The sequence below is a fragment of the Dama dama genome, chromosome 9, assembly GCF_033118175.1.
Source record: "Dama dama isolate Ldn47 chromosome 9, ASM3311817v1, whole genome shotgun sequence".
NCBI classification, from domain to species: Eukaryota; Metazoa; Chordata; class Mammalia; order Artiodactyla; family Cervidae; genus Dama; species Dama dama.
The window spans coordinates 101,750,160-101,764,511 of NC_083689.1; the positions used below are offsets into that span (position 1 = coordinate 101,750,160).

Consider the following 14,352-nt stretch of genomic DNA (forward strand, 5'->3'; position numbering starts at 1 on the left):
ATTCTAAAATGGCACCTAAGAATCCCACCCCTCTAATTTATAAACCTGCATAACCCCTAGGTTGATAGAAACTGGTGAATTTTAATCCTCTTACTATGTTACACAGCATTGCTAAAAGGTGGTAAATCTCACCCAATCAGGTAGTATATATAAGAAACTGGGCCTTTCCTGAACTCAGAGATTCAGAGCATGTGTCATAAGGGAGATTCCCTTGCTGGCTTTGAAGATGGAAGGAGTCAGGTAGCAAAGAAGGGGGGTGGCCTCTGAGACCTAAAATCGGCCCTTAGCAGACAGCTAACAAGCAAAAGGAGGCTTCATTTTTTACAGTCCAAAGGAACTAAATTTGGCCCATAATCTGAATGAGCTTGGAAGTAGATTTTTTCCCCAGAGCCTCCAGAAAGGAATATATTTCAGCCAATACCCTAATTTCAATCTGTGAGACTCTGAGCAGAGGACTGAGTGATGCCATATCTGGACTTCTGACCTGTCAGCTAACAAATGAGTATTATTTAAACACACTAACACTGTAATAATGGGTTATGCAGCAATATTAAGCTAACATATAGCGCTTCCCCTCCAATAGAAGAGGAGAAAGTGAGGGAGAAACAATTACCAAGAATTTTCCAACTGATAGACATAAATCCAAAAACTAAAGATGCTCTGTGAAACTCTAGCACAATAAATATAATGAAAACCACACCCAGGCACATCAAAGTAAAATTCTTGAAAATCAAAAACAAAGAGAAAATTCTAAAAGCAGCTAAGCAGCCAGAGACATAAGATGATATAATGGCATCTTTCAAATGCAGGGGTGGGGCAGAGAGCGGCGACAGATCATTGCCAATATAGAATTCCATGCCAAATGAAAACAGTTTTTCTTTTCAGAAATGGAAGGTAAAATATGGTTCTTCAGGAAGAAAGAAAACAATCTCATATGAAAACATGAAAATGCAAGGAAATGGGTAAATATAAATGCATATGACTGTACAAAACAACAACAGAAAGGGTGTGGTGTGTGCTGCGTCTGACTCTTTGTGACCCCATGGACTGTAGCACGCCAGGCTCCTCTGTCCATGGGGATTCTCCAGGCAAGAATACTGGAGTGGGTTGCCATTTCCTCCCCCAGGGGATCTTCCCAACCCAGGGATCAAACCCAGGTCTCCTGCATTGCAGGTGGATTCTTAACCATCTGAGTCACCAGGAAAGCCCAGAATTTACATAGTTTATCAAAATTACATACATCTGCAAGAATACTGGAATATGTCACCCAAGAATACTGGAGTGGGTAGCCTATCCCTTCTCCAGGGGATTTTCCTGACCCTTCAAACTGGGGTTTCCTGCATTGCAGGTGAATTCTTCACCAGCTGAGCCACCAGGGAAGCCCAAAAAAAGGATATGTGTCCTTAAAAATATATGGGGAAATAAAATATATATGACAAAAATAACACAAAGGAGGCAAATCAGTAAATGAAATTAAAATATTCTAGGGTTGTTTCAACTGGAAGAGACCCTAAGCCTGGCTTCTTGTAATCCTTAACACTTTGGACAATACTGACTTTCCTTTTCTATAGATAATTAGAACAAGGCTCCTGTTGAACAAAAGCAGTCTCTAGAAGAAGCCCCCTGAAACTCCTATTTTATGATGAAAGCCATATCAGCTGCTGAAAAGAACTAATCTTAGTGAAAAGATCATGAAGAAAACTAGAGATTTCATTCATATCTATGTAAGGATATTTGAAGACTGGTTTTTCCAGTGGTCATGTATGAATGTGAGAATTGGACTGTGAAGAAAGCTGAGTGCCAAAGAATTGATGCTTTTGAACAGTAGTGTTGAAGACTCTTGAGAGTCCCTTGGACTGCAAGGAGATCCAACCAGTCCCTCCTAAAGGCGATCAGTCCTGGGTGTTCATTGGAAGGACTGATGCTGAAGCTGAAACTCCAATACTTTGGCCACCTCATGCGAAGAGTTGACTCATTGGAAAAGACCCTGATGCTGGGAAAGATTGAAGGCAGGAGGAGAAGGGGACAACAGAGGATGAGATGGTTGGATGGCATCACCAACTCGATGGACATGAGTTTGGGTAAACTCCAGGAGTTGTTGATGGACAGGGAGGCCTGGCGTGCTGCGATTCATGGGGTCGCAAAGAGCCAGACACGACTGAGCGACTGAACTGAACTGATAGCATGGATAATAGCAATACATCTGGGTCTCAAAGAGGCAAAACACTTGGAATATTATCAACATGAATAGCAGATATCTGTTTTCAGTTTTGGTAAAGCTGTAATTTTTTATAGAAAATTCTAAATCTGCAGAGGTGTAGTATCTCCTACCACTCCTCTTGTAAATTTTTGCATAAGTCTAACTGAAGACCACTTAATTCTAACACATTTGACCCTGATCATACTTTGAATATGAACATTAAATCAGAATTATTTCAAAGTTGACATATTTTCATTGAAAAAAAATTTTCCAGAAGAAACTCCATTAGCACAATTTAGATACATTAATTTTTTATATATGGTATTTCTCTTATTTAATTTTAATTTTGTTAAAATTATGTTTATTGGTATAAATTCTTTCCCACTTGAAGTTAATGTATATTTTATCCATTAATTGGCTTCATCTGTATCAAATTGTACTAATCATAACTTCTGCTACGGTCAGTTTTCCTTCAGAGACTTTATTGCTTTTCAAAACTAATTGTCTTGGGTAATTTGTAACATCTAATTTTTGGTCAAAAATATTTCATTCTTTTAATTTTTATTCAGCATCAAATGTTATCACAGAGCACCAGGCTGGGCTCCCTGTGTTATGTGGCAGCTTCCCACCAGCTATCTATCTTACAGATGATAGTGTATATATGTCAATACCAATGATATAAAAAAAAAATGTTATCACACAGTTTGAGTCACGATTTTGTGAATTACTTCATTATTCCTCAAGAATTAATTATTCCTTACACAAGTTAAATTATAAAGACTTTTATGAAATAGAAACAAATCCCTCAAAGGGATTCCCCAGAAAAATAAAGAGGGGTTAGAGCATTTCAGTGAGTGGACTTTTTGGCTCTTGAATATCCCATGGGATCAAAACATCAAAGTCAAACAGTTAAGCTTTATACTGTGGTTACAATGTGAACACTTAAAATCATTTATTTAAAATAAGATTTTCCATAAGTTAATAAATTGTTGAAAATGGGTAACATATAGGAGTTCATTATGCTTTTCTACTACATTTAAAGTTTTCCATAGTAACCTATTTTGAATGATTTAAAATATTTTAAATATATTTTAAAATATATAAATCATTTAAAATATGTAACAGTTTTTAGAAAATATAATACATATAAATAACCATCTTAAATTTTAAAAATTTAAAGAATCATTTTAAACATTTAAGAAAAAAAATTTTAAGGGTACATAATCTTTTCAATATAAATATTCAATAAAAACTGAAGATATATTGTTAAATCATAGGCCAGAGAATATACAACAATGAGGAACTAAAGTTGGTCATGTATGTTATTATCTTATAATAAAATTACCTGTTTGTAACAGCAAAAAAGAATATTGTGGTGTAGATACTAATAAATAAAGTACTAATAAAATACTTTATTGCCTACTTGGGAAGATGGCATAATGTCCATTTGCTGCTGTCACTTGGAAGTCCCTCCAGTCGTGTCCGACTCTGTGCGACCCCATAGACGGCAGCCCACCAGGCTCCCTTGTCCCTGGGATTCTCCAGGCAAGAACACTGGAGTGGGTTGCCATTTCCTTCTCCAATGCATGAAAGTGAAAAGTGAAAGTGAAGTTGCTCAGTCCTGTCCGACTCTTAACGACCCCATAGACTGCAGCCCATCAGGCTCCTCCATCCATGGGATTTTCCAGGCAAGAATCCTGGAGTGGGGTGCCATTGCCTTCTCTGATAATGTCCATATATGAGGACAAATGCTCTTTTTCTCTTCCCCTCACAAAGACTAGACAAAAAAAGAGGAGAGAAACACTGGAAAAAAAAATGGATCTCAAAGTCATTCCCAGGCTTCCCTGGTGGCTCAGATGATAAAGAATCTGTCTACAATGCAGGAGACCCAGGTCCCATCCCTGGGTTGGGAAGATCCCCTGGAGAAGGGAATCTTGCGTATTCTTGTCTGGAGAATCCCATGGACAGAGGAGCCTGGCAGGCTACAGTCCATGGTGTCACAGAGTTGGACTCCATTGAGTGACTAACACTTTCACTTCACTTACAGTTCTCCGAAAGTCCTATAAATTGTGACCAATTAATCCACAATTTAAGAAAAGGAAAAATAAGGAGAAAAAAGGATTCTATAGAGAGCAAGAGTAAAATGTAAACATCTATAAGATGCACTTCTTAATGGAGAGAAAGAAGCATAATAGAAGATAATGACCTTGCTAGCCTTGAATGATTTAGACTGTGTACAACCTGCAAAGCAAGGAGAAAAATATGCAATATCATTTCTTCCACATGTAGCAGAATAAAATGCAGATGAGCATTTACAATGAGAATTGCACGGAGCTGTCAGGTTTCCCAACTGCCCTGCTCTGTAAAAAAAAAGAGAGATTGAATGTAATTATAATACTACTGTATTATACACATTAACACATCAAGATACATGAAGATACCAAAGAGATCAATAAAATATGATCATTAATTTTAACAGATTTAGGTATAACTGATATACAATAAACTGTACATATACAAGGTGTACAATTCGCATACACTTGTGAAATCATCACTGCAATCATGTTAACGAACATGATCATCACCCACCATGGTTCCCCATGCTCCTTTGTATTAATGCTTAATTAATTAATTAATGGAGGCACCCCATGGCATCTGCTGATCTACTTTCTGACACTATTCATTAGTTTCAATTTTAAAGCATTTTATGAAGTGGAATCATACAGTATGTGCCCTTTCGTTGTCTGACTTCTCTCCTGAAGTTGGTCTTTACATGGTCTTTGTGTGGTCATATGCTTCCATGTCTTCTGAGTAACATCAAGGAGTAGAATTTTTGGATCATATGGTAGGTGTTCATTTAACTTTTTAAGAAACTGTCAGTTTTCCAAAGTGATTGTGTTCTTTCATATTCTCAGAAACAGTGTATAAGATTTCAACTGTTTCCTATATTTCTTGCCAACACTTGGAGTAGTCTTTTTAATTTTAGACATTCTAACAAAGATATAGTTTGAGAGTCCCTTGGACTGCAAGGAGATCCAACCAGTTCATCCTAAAGGAAATCAGTACTGAATATTCATTTGAAGGACTGATGGTGAAGCTGAAATGCCATACTTTGGCCACCTGATGCGAAGAACTGACTCATTTGAAAAGACCCTGATGCTGGAAAAGATTGAGGGCAGGAGGAGAAGGGAACGACAGAGGATGAGGTGGTTGGATGGCATCACTGACTCAATGGACATGAGTTTGAGTAAACTCTGGGAGTTGGTGATGGACAGGGAGGCCTGGCGTGCTGCGGTTCATGGGGTCGCAAAGAGTCAGACATGAATGAGTAACTGAACTGAACTGAATATGAGTTTCCCTAATGACTGAGGCTAGACATCTTTCCATGCACTTATTTTCCATCTACATTTATTATTTGGTTAAATATCTGTTCAAATCTTCTCCCCATTTTTGTGGTTTTCTTATTATTAAGCATTGAGTGTTGTTAATATTATCAAGAAATCAAGTCCTTTGCTAAACATGATTTTCAAATATCTTCTCATAGTCTATGGTCTGTCTCTGCATTACTTTAATAGACTCTTTCAAAGAGCATTTTTTTATTTTAATTAAGTCCAATTTATCAATATATTTCTTTATGGATCACATATTTGGTGTCATACATAAGAAATCTTTGCTGAACACAGTTCAGTTCAGTTCAGTCGCTCAGTCATGTCCGACTCTTTGCGACCCCATGAACAGCAGCATGCCAGGCCTCCCTGTCCATCACCAACTCCCGGAGTCCACCTAAATACATGTCCACTGAGACGGTGATGCCATCCAGCCATCCCATCCTATGTCGTCCCCTTCTCCTCCTGCCCTCAATCTCTCCCAGCATTGGGGTCTTTTCCAATGAGTCAACTCTTCACATGAGGTGGCCAAAGTATTGGAGTTTCAGCTTCAACATCAGTCCTTCCAATGAACACCCAGGACTGATCTTTAGGATGGACTGGTTGGATCTCCTTGCAGTCCAAGGGACTCTCAAGAGTCTTCTCCAACACCACAGCTCAAAAGCATCAATTTTTTGGCTCTCAGCTTTCTTCACAGTCCAACTCTCACATCCATACATGACTACTGGAAAAACCATAGCCTTGACTAGACGGACCTTTGTTAGCAAAGTAATGTCACTGCTTTTAAATATGCTATCTAGGTTGGTCATAACTTTCCTTCCAAGGAGTAAGCATCTTTTTTTTTTCCATTTATTTTTATTAGTTGGAGGCTAATTACTTTAATTTCATGGCTGCAATCACCATCTGCAGTGATTTTTGGAGCCCCCAAAAATAAAGTCTGACACTGTTTCCCCAACTATTTGCCATGAAGTGATGGGACCAGATGCCATGATCTTAGTTTTCTGAATGTTGACCTTTAAGCCAACTTTTTCACTCTCCTCTTTCACTTTCATCAAGAGGCTTTTTAGTTCCTCTTCACTTTCTGCCATAAGTGTGGTATCATCTGCATATCTGAGGTTATTGATATTTCTCCCAGCAATCTTGCTGAACACGAGTTCACATAAATTTTTTCTCATATCCCTGGAATTTTACATTTTACATCTACCACCCATGTTAAATTAATTATTAGCGTTGTATAATATGTGGGCTTCCCTGATGGCTCAGACAGTAAAGCGTCCCCCTGCAGTGCGGGAGACCCAGGTTCGATCCCTGGGTCAGGAAGATCCCCTGGAGAAGGAAATGGCAACCCACTCCAGTACTCCTGCCTGGAAAATCCCATGGACGGAGGAGCCTAGTGGGCTATGGTCCATGGGGTTGCAAAAAGTCGGACACGACTGAGCAACTTCACTTTCTTTCTTTATTGTATAATATACAGATCAAAGTTCAGTTGTTTAAATATAGATATCTAAGTGTTCCATAAACTGCACATTCACTCTCTCATAAATCAATTATCTATATATGTATTTGTGTACTTTTGGACTTTATTCTGTTCCACTGGCTTATTTGTCTATATTACACCAATACCACTTTCATGATTATTGTGGCTTTATAATAAGTCTTGAAATCAAATAGTGTTATCCCTCCATCTTTGTTCTTTAGAATTGTTTGTTTGTGGTTTTTCTAGGTCCTTTGCATAACTATACGAATTTAAATGTCATTTTTCCAATATGTAAAGAAGGAAGCTCACTAGGATTTTGGTTGTGATTACATCAAATACACACATTAATTTTGTATTAACATCTGAAGATTAACATCTTAAAGATATTGAGTCTTTTAATCCACCAACATTGGATGGATATCTCTTCATTTTAAAATTTAGGTCTTTAATTTCTCTCAGCAAGTTTTACTGTAATCATTATATAGAGTTTTTACATCTTCTATCGTATTTATCTTTAAAATTTTCTTTTTTTTGATACTATTGCTAATGGTATTGTTGTTTAATATCAATTTTAAGTTGTTTGTAGGTAGTATATAAAATGTCAAAGATCTTTTCTTCTACAGAATTTTTTCTTGCTTAATAGTATTGTTAACATTATTTTTGAAGCTTTTCTAGTTTTATTGAAAGATAATTTACACTTTATAAGCTTAAGATGTACAGCATAATTATTAGACTTACATATGTCATGAAATGATTACCACAATAAGTTTAGTGAGCATATATCATCAATATAAAATTAAAAAGAAAAAAATTTCCTTGTAATGAGAACTCCTAGAATTTACTCTAACAACTTTTATCTATAATATGTAGTAGTGTTAATTACATTTGTCTAGTGTCCATTACATCCCTGGTACTTATATATAACTGGTCGTTTGTACATTTCCACTGCCTTCATTCAGTTTTTGCTCCCTTAAGCCCCTGCCTTAGTAACCCACAAATCTGATCTATTTTTCTATGAGTTAGTTAGTTGATTGGTTGGTTGGTTTTTGAAGTATAATTGGTCTACAACACTGTTAGTTCCTGTTACACAGCATGGTGATGTGGTTTTCTATATATTTCAAACTTACCATCACACTAAGTCTAGTTTCAATACATCACCACACAAAGATATTACACAGTTACTGACTATAATGCCCAGACTGCACATTTCATATCCATAACTCACTTATTTTGCAACTAAAAGTTTGTACCTCCTAAACTCCCTCACCTCTTTAATTCCTCCCCTCAACTCCCTTCCTTCTGGCAAGCACTTGTTTGTTCTCTGCATCTATACAACTTTGTTTCTGGTATGTGATGTTTGTTCACTCGTTTTTTAAATAGATTCCACACATAAGTAAAATCACACAGTATTTGTCTTTGACATATTTAACTTATATTTAAAGACCCTCTATTTCCATCTTTGTTGTTACAAATGGCACGATTTCATTATTATTTATGACTAACACTCCACTGCATGTGTATTACATCTTTTTTATACATGCCTCTATTCATGGGCACTCGGGTTGTTTCTATGCCTTTGGCTATCGTAAATAATACTGTAATAATTACAGAGGTGCATATATCTTTTCTAGTTAGTGCTTTTCTTCTCTTCAGCCAAATATTGAGGAGCAGAAAATAAACTTGTATGTATGCTTTGTACATTTTGGATATAAATCCCTTGTTAGATACATCCTTTGCAAATATCTTCTCCCATTCAGTAGGCAGCCTTTATGTTTTGACGCTTTCTTTTACTGAACAAAAGATTTTTAGTTTGATGTAGTCCCATTTGTTTATGTTTTATTTGTTTTCTTTGCCTGAGGAGACATCCAAACCTATCACTAAGACTGAAGTCAAAGAGTGTACTGCCCATTTTCTTCCAGTACTTTCGTGATCTCAGGTCTAATATTTAAGTCTTTAATCCATCTTGAATTTATTTTTGTTTATGGTCTGAGAGACTAGACCAGTTTGATTCTTTTGCATGTAGCTGTCCAGTTTTCCCAATACCATTTGTTGAAGAAGCTGTCTTTTCCCCATTGTATATATCTTCATTGTTGTAGCTTAACTGTCCATGTAAGATTGGTTTTATTTCCACTGATTTATGTGTCTGTGTTTTGCCTCTGCTATACGTTTTGATGACTGTAGCTCTGTAGTATAGTTTGAAATCAGGGGAGCATGATTTCTTCTTTCATGAGATTATTTTGGCTGCTTAGGGTCTTTTGTTTCCTTACAAATTTTAGCATTAGTTTTTCTAGTTCTCTGAAAAATGTCATTGATATTTTTAGGACTTGCACTGAATCTGAAGTTTTCCTTGGGTAGTATGGTCATTTTAACAATATTAATTATTCCACCGATCAACATGGTCTATCTTTCTGTCTGTGAGTGTCATCTTCTATTTCATGCATCATTGTCCATTATAGTCTTCTGAGTACAAGTCCTTTACCTTCTTAGATTTACTTCTAGGTATTCTCTTCTTGTAATGCATTTAAAATGGGACTTTTTTCTTTTCTTTTTAATTTTTAAACATGTATTTGTTTTTGGCTGTGCTGGGTCTTCATTGCTGTGTGCAGGCTTTCTCTAGTTGCAGTGAGTGTGGGTTACTCTTCACGGCAATGTGCTGGCTTCTCATTTCACTGGCTTCTCTGGTTGCAGAGCACGGCCTCTGAGGCACACAGGCTTCAGCAGTTGTGGCGTGTGGACCCTCAGCGCACAGGCTCAGTAGTTGTGGGCACAGCTCAATTGCCTCACAGCATGTGGGATTTTCCCAGACCAGGGATCAAACCACTGTGCCCTGTATTGCAAGGTGGATTCTTAATTACTGGACCACCTGGGAAGCTGGACATTGTTTTCTAAACTTCTCATGGTATGATGTTAGTGTACAGAAATGCAACCGATTTCTGTGTATTAAATTTATATCCTGCAACATTACCGAATTCACTGATAAGCTCTAATAGTTTTTATATCCTGTTTTGAATCCTTTCCTGTCACTCTATATACTTTCATTAGAGTATTTAGAACTTTTACGTTTAGAGAAATTATTAATAGGTATGTACTTACTGTTATTTTGTTCACCTTGGGGGGTTTGTTTCTGTGGGTCTTTTTTGTTCCTTTCTCTTCTTTTGCTCTCGTCCCTTGTGATTTGATGACTATTTCTAGTGTTATGTTTGGATCCCTTTCTTGTGTGTGTGTCTGTGTAACTAACAGATTTTTGATTTGCAGTTACCATTAGGTAGGTACACACACAGAGAGACACACGCATCATTATTTGGTTATTTATCTCAAGTTCAAACACATTTTAATAACCCTGCATTTTTGCTCCACCCATGTTTCCTGTTTTTTACATAGTTTACATCTTTTTGTGTATCCCTTAACTATTTATTGCAGATATAATTTTATTAGTTTTGCCTTTTAGGCTTTCTACCAACTTTACATGTGGTTGATTTACTATCTTCCCTTCATATTGCTGTCGCCAATGAGTTTTTTTCCTTTTGTAATTTTCATGTTTCTAGTAATGGCCTTTTCTTTTTCAGTTAGAGAAGTCCTTTTAATATTTCTTATAAAGCTAGATTGGTGGTGCTGAACTTTTAGCTTTTGCTTATCTAACTTTTTATCTCTCCATCGCATCTGAATAAAAGCCCTGTTTGGTATAGTATTAGGTTTTTTCCCTTTCATCACTTTAAATACATCAAGCCACTCCCTTCTGGCCTACAGAGTTTCTGTTGAAAAGTCAATTGATAGCCTATGGGAGTTAATAATACTATTTTTAATACTGATTTCTACAGTTGTAGGTAGCATATATAAATGACATAGATTCTTATAGGTTGATTTGTATCTTACAAACTTGCTAAGCTCATTTTATTATAGTGTTTTTTTGCATTTTCTACATAGGCAATGGTATCGACAACAGAGTTTTGTTTCTGATGCTTTTTGTTTGTTTTTTTTCTTACATTATTGCAGTGGTTAGAACCTTTATTTGGACTTTTAAATTGTCTTCTACTTGAATTTTTATCATATGGATTACTGGTATAATGGTGTTAATATTCTTCTCTGATAATCTTAACATATACATCAGTTATGGGTCTGTAATTCTGCTCATCATTATGGGTTGTATTTTTCTGCTGATTTGAATTTAATTTTTCAAGGATTATTAGGTCTTGTAAATGTCACCATCTTGGAAACTAGATATTTCTGTACTTGTATAAATAAGCTTTGTTCTGGAATGCAGCTAATTTATAGGTAAATGCTTTGCCTTTTTGAGCTCTTGCTCCCAAGATTTGTTAGAGCCAAAGTAGTGCTCAGTTTAGAGCTAATTATCACCCATTACTGAGGCAAGATCCTTCTGTATACTATATGCTCTGTGATTCTGGAGGCTTCCCAGTCCAACCGGTCAGAACAGGTACTAAGCCCAACAGTGTGTGTGTGTGACGGGCTCTGCTTGCTTTAATTTTTTTTTCCTTTGTAGCCTTGGACCCAGCTACCTTACTCACATGTATGCTAGTCAGCACTCTCCTTCATGCTTCACCCTCTGTAGATACGCTGTGTCTTCTGGTATACTATCCTCTGAACTCTAGCTGCACTGGTTTTTTTCTGGGCTCCCAGATTAATTGCTTCAACTCAGGGAGTTTGATGGAATCTGTATGGTTCTCCCTTCCTGTACCATGACCTCAAAACTCTCTTAAGGCAGTAAGCTGGAGGAATTATAAGGCTCACCTTAAAGGTTTCCTACCTCTCATGTATCACTGTCTTTCACTGACCGATTCCTCTGTCATGTAAACCACTGTCTCAATTTTGTCAAATTTTTGGTTGGCTTTTGTAGTAGGGGAAATGTGTTATTCCATCTTGGCTGAAAGTGGAAATCTAGAACAATTTCTAAATATAAATTTATAAGGAAATCAAAGGATCTTAATTTACATTATTAGTAATTTGAAAAAGTAGCTATATTTAAAAATCATTTTTAAGACTATCACTTTTTATTTATAAACTATGTATTTGAACCAATATAGGCAGCATTAACTAATTCTGGGTAAAGTGCATGAATTTATTGAGAGAATGTCAAAGAGCTCATAGAAATAAATAAGAAGCCTCAAAAAGTAGATTCTAAAAACCATCGAGAACCCAAAAAAGGCAAGCAAAAGAACATTATAGGACTAATCTTCTTAGCGAGATGTCCCCCGTGCCTCCACCCCCGGGATCTGATGCAATGCAGTATTCAGTTTTACACTGGCTGCTGCAGGTAATCTCTGACTAACCATGGGCCTTTTTCTTACTTTCTCAAAAATCAAAATCTTGAGGGAGCAGTCCAATCAGATGAGCCTAACTCATACACCTGCTGATGAGAAGACTAGTATGTATCTCCTTTTGGTTAATTTAGGGGGCTTCCCTGATCATTCAGTTGGTAAAGAATCTGCCCGCAATGCAGGAGACTCCGGTTTGATTCCTGGGTTGGGAAGACCCACTGGACAAGGGACACATGAGGCAAGACCCTGACTGACATGTACACTGAATGAGCCCCAAACAGGAGAAATGATGAATATTAGGCAACAAGAAGGTATAGTTTCTGTATAAATTTGTAATATATATTGTTGCATAAGTTTTTGTTGATGCTATTTCATCTAAGTTTATGAGAGATATTGTTCTGTGTGATTCATTTTTTTTTTTTTTTTTTACTGTCTTTGGCTTTGCTATCAGAATAATACCAGCCTCATCAATCAAGTTAGGAAGTACTCCTTCCATTTATACTTTCTAGAAGATACTGTGTAGAATCACTATTAATTCTTTAAATATTTGGTAGAATTCTTCAGTGAAATCATCTGGGCCAGAATATGTTTTAGGGGTACTTTGTAAATGGTGGATTCAGTTTGTTTAATAGTTCCTTCTATAACTATTCACATTATCTATTTCATTTTGGGTGAGTTCTTTTTCTGTTTTCAAGAATTAGTCCATATTACCTGTCAAATTTATACGTGTGGAGTTACTTTTGGTGGGCCCTTATTATTCTTTAAATATCTATGCAGATAGTTATTGCCTATTTTATTCCTCATAATGGTAAATTGTATGTTTTCTGCTTTTTTCTTTGTTAATCTTGCTAGTGATGTTTCAATTTTATTGATCTTTAAAAGAATAAGGTGTGGTTTTTTTTGTTTGATTGATTTCTACTTGTATTATTATTTGCTTCCTTCTGCTGCTTTTGAGTGTATTTTGCCCTTAAGTTCTTGGGTGGGAGCTTAGATTATTGAGATATTTCCTATTTTCTATTATATGCATTTAGTACTATAAATTTCCCTCTCAGTACTGTTTTAGTTTGGTCCCACAACTGCAATATGTGGTATTTTCATTTTCATTCAGGTAAATGTATTTTCTATTAATTTCTCTTCAGCCTTCTTTTATCTGTGGGTTCTTTAGAAGTGTGTTATGCGGTTTCCAAGTGTTTAGAGATTGTCTCATTATTGTCGTTTGATGATAGTTTGATTCTGCTGTGGTACAATGTGCTGTTTAGTTTCAGTTCTTTTATATTTTAAAGGTCTGTTTTATAGCCCAAAATATGGCCTATTTTGGTATATATTCCATTTGTATTCAAAAAGAATAGGTATTCTGCTGCTGTTGACTGGAGTGTTCCATAAATATAAATTAGTTTAAGCTGACTCACTGTGCTATTAGTACTTTTCTATCTCCCTTGAGAGACTTGCAATAAAGTTTTCAAGTATATTTTTGGATTTATCTTTTTTCTTTCAGTTTTACTAGCTTTTTCCTCTTAGATCTTGAGTATCTGTTGTTAGCTGCACACTTAAGTAGAATTGTTTGCTCTTTGTAGATTGACCATTTTATAATTTTGCGATGTTTCTTTATCCCCCTGATTTTCTTGATTCTGAAGCCTGATATTAATATATTTATTTTAGATTTCTTTTGTTTAGTGTTTGTATGTTATGATTTTTTTCATCTTTTGACTTTCAATATATATGTCATTATTTATTGTAGATTTCATGTAGACTGAGTTTAGCTTAGGTTTGCTTTTTTAAACAATAGGTAGGTTTAGATTAGGGATCAATGAATACATTCAGTAAGGAGCCAGACAGCAAACATTTAGGCTTCACAAGACTTGTGCTGTCTGTTGTATATTCTCAGGTATCTGGGAGCCGACTGTGGTCTTCCTAGAGACTGGGGAAGACATCAGACACCACCTTGACTTCTAGCCCACTACAAATGGCCAGTCCCCCTGGAAGGAGCAAGTACACTTATCTGCCATCCCAGCTTTT

The 14,352-nt window shown here is 36.2% G+C and overlaps 1 protein-coding gene across 1 annotated transcript in view; it reads right to left on the bottom strand.

Annotated features, from left to right (window-relative positions):
• Positions 1–14,352, bottom strand: part of LOC133062919 (solute carrier organic anion transporter family member 6A1-like) — a 117,425-nt gene that overhangs the window by 25,678 nt on the left and 77,395 nt on the right. Inside the window, 1 exon segment of the mRNA XM_061152256.1 lies at positions 4,407–4,560. Within this exon segment, the coding sequence (XP_061008239.1) occupies positions 4,407–4,560 (154 nt within the window).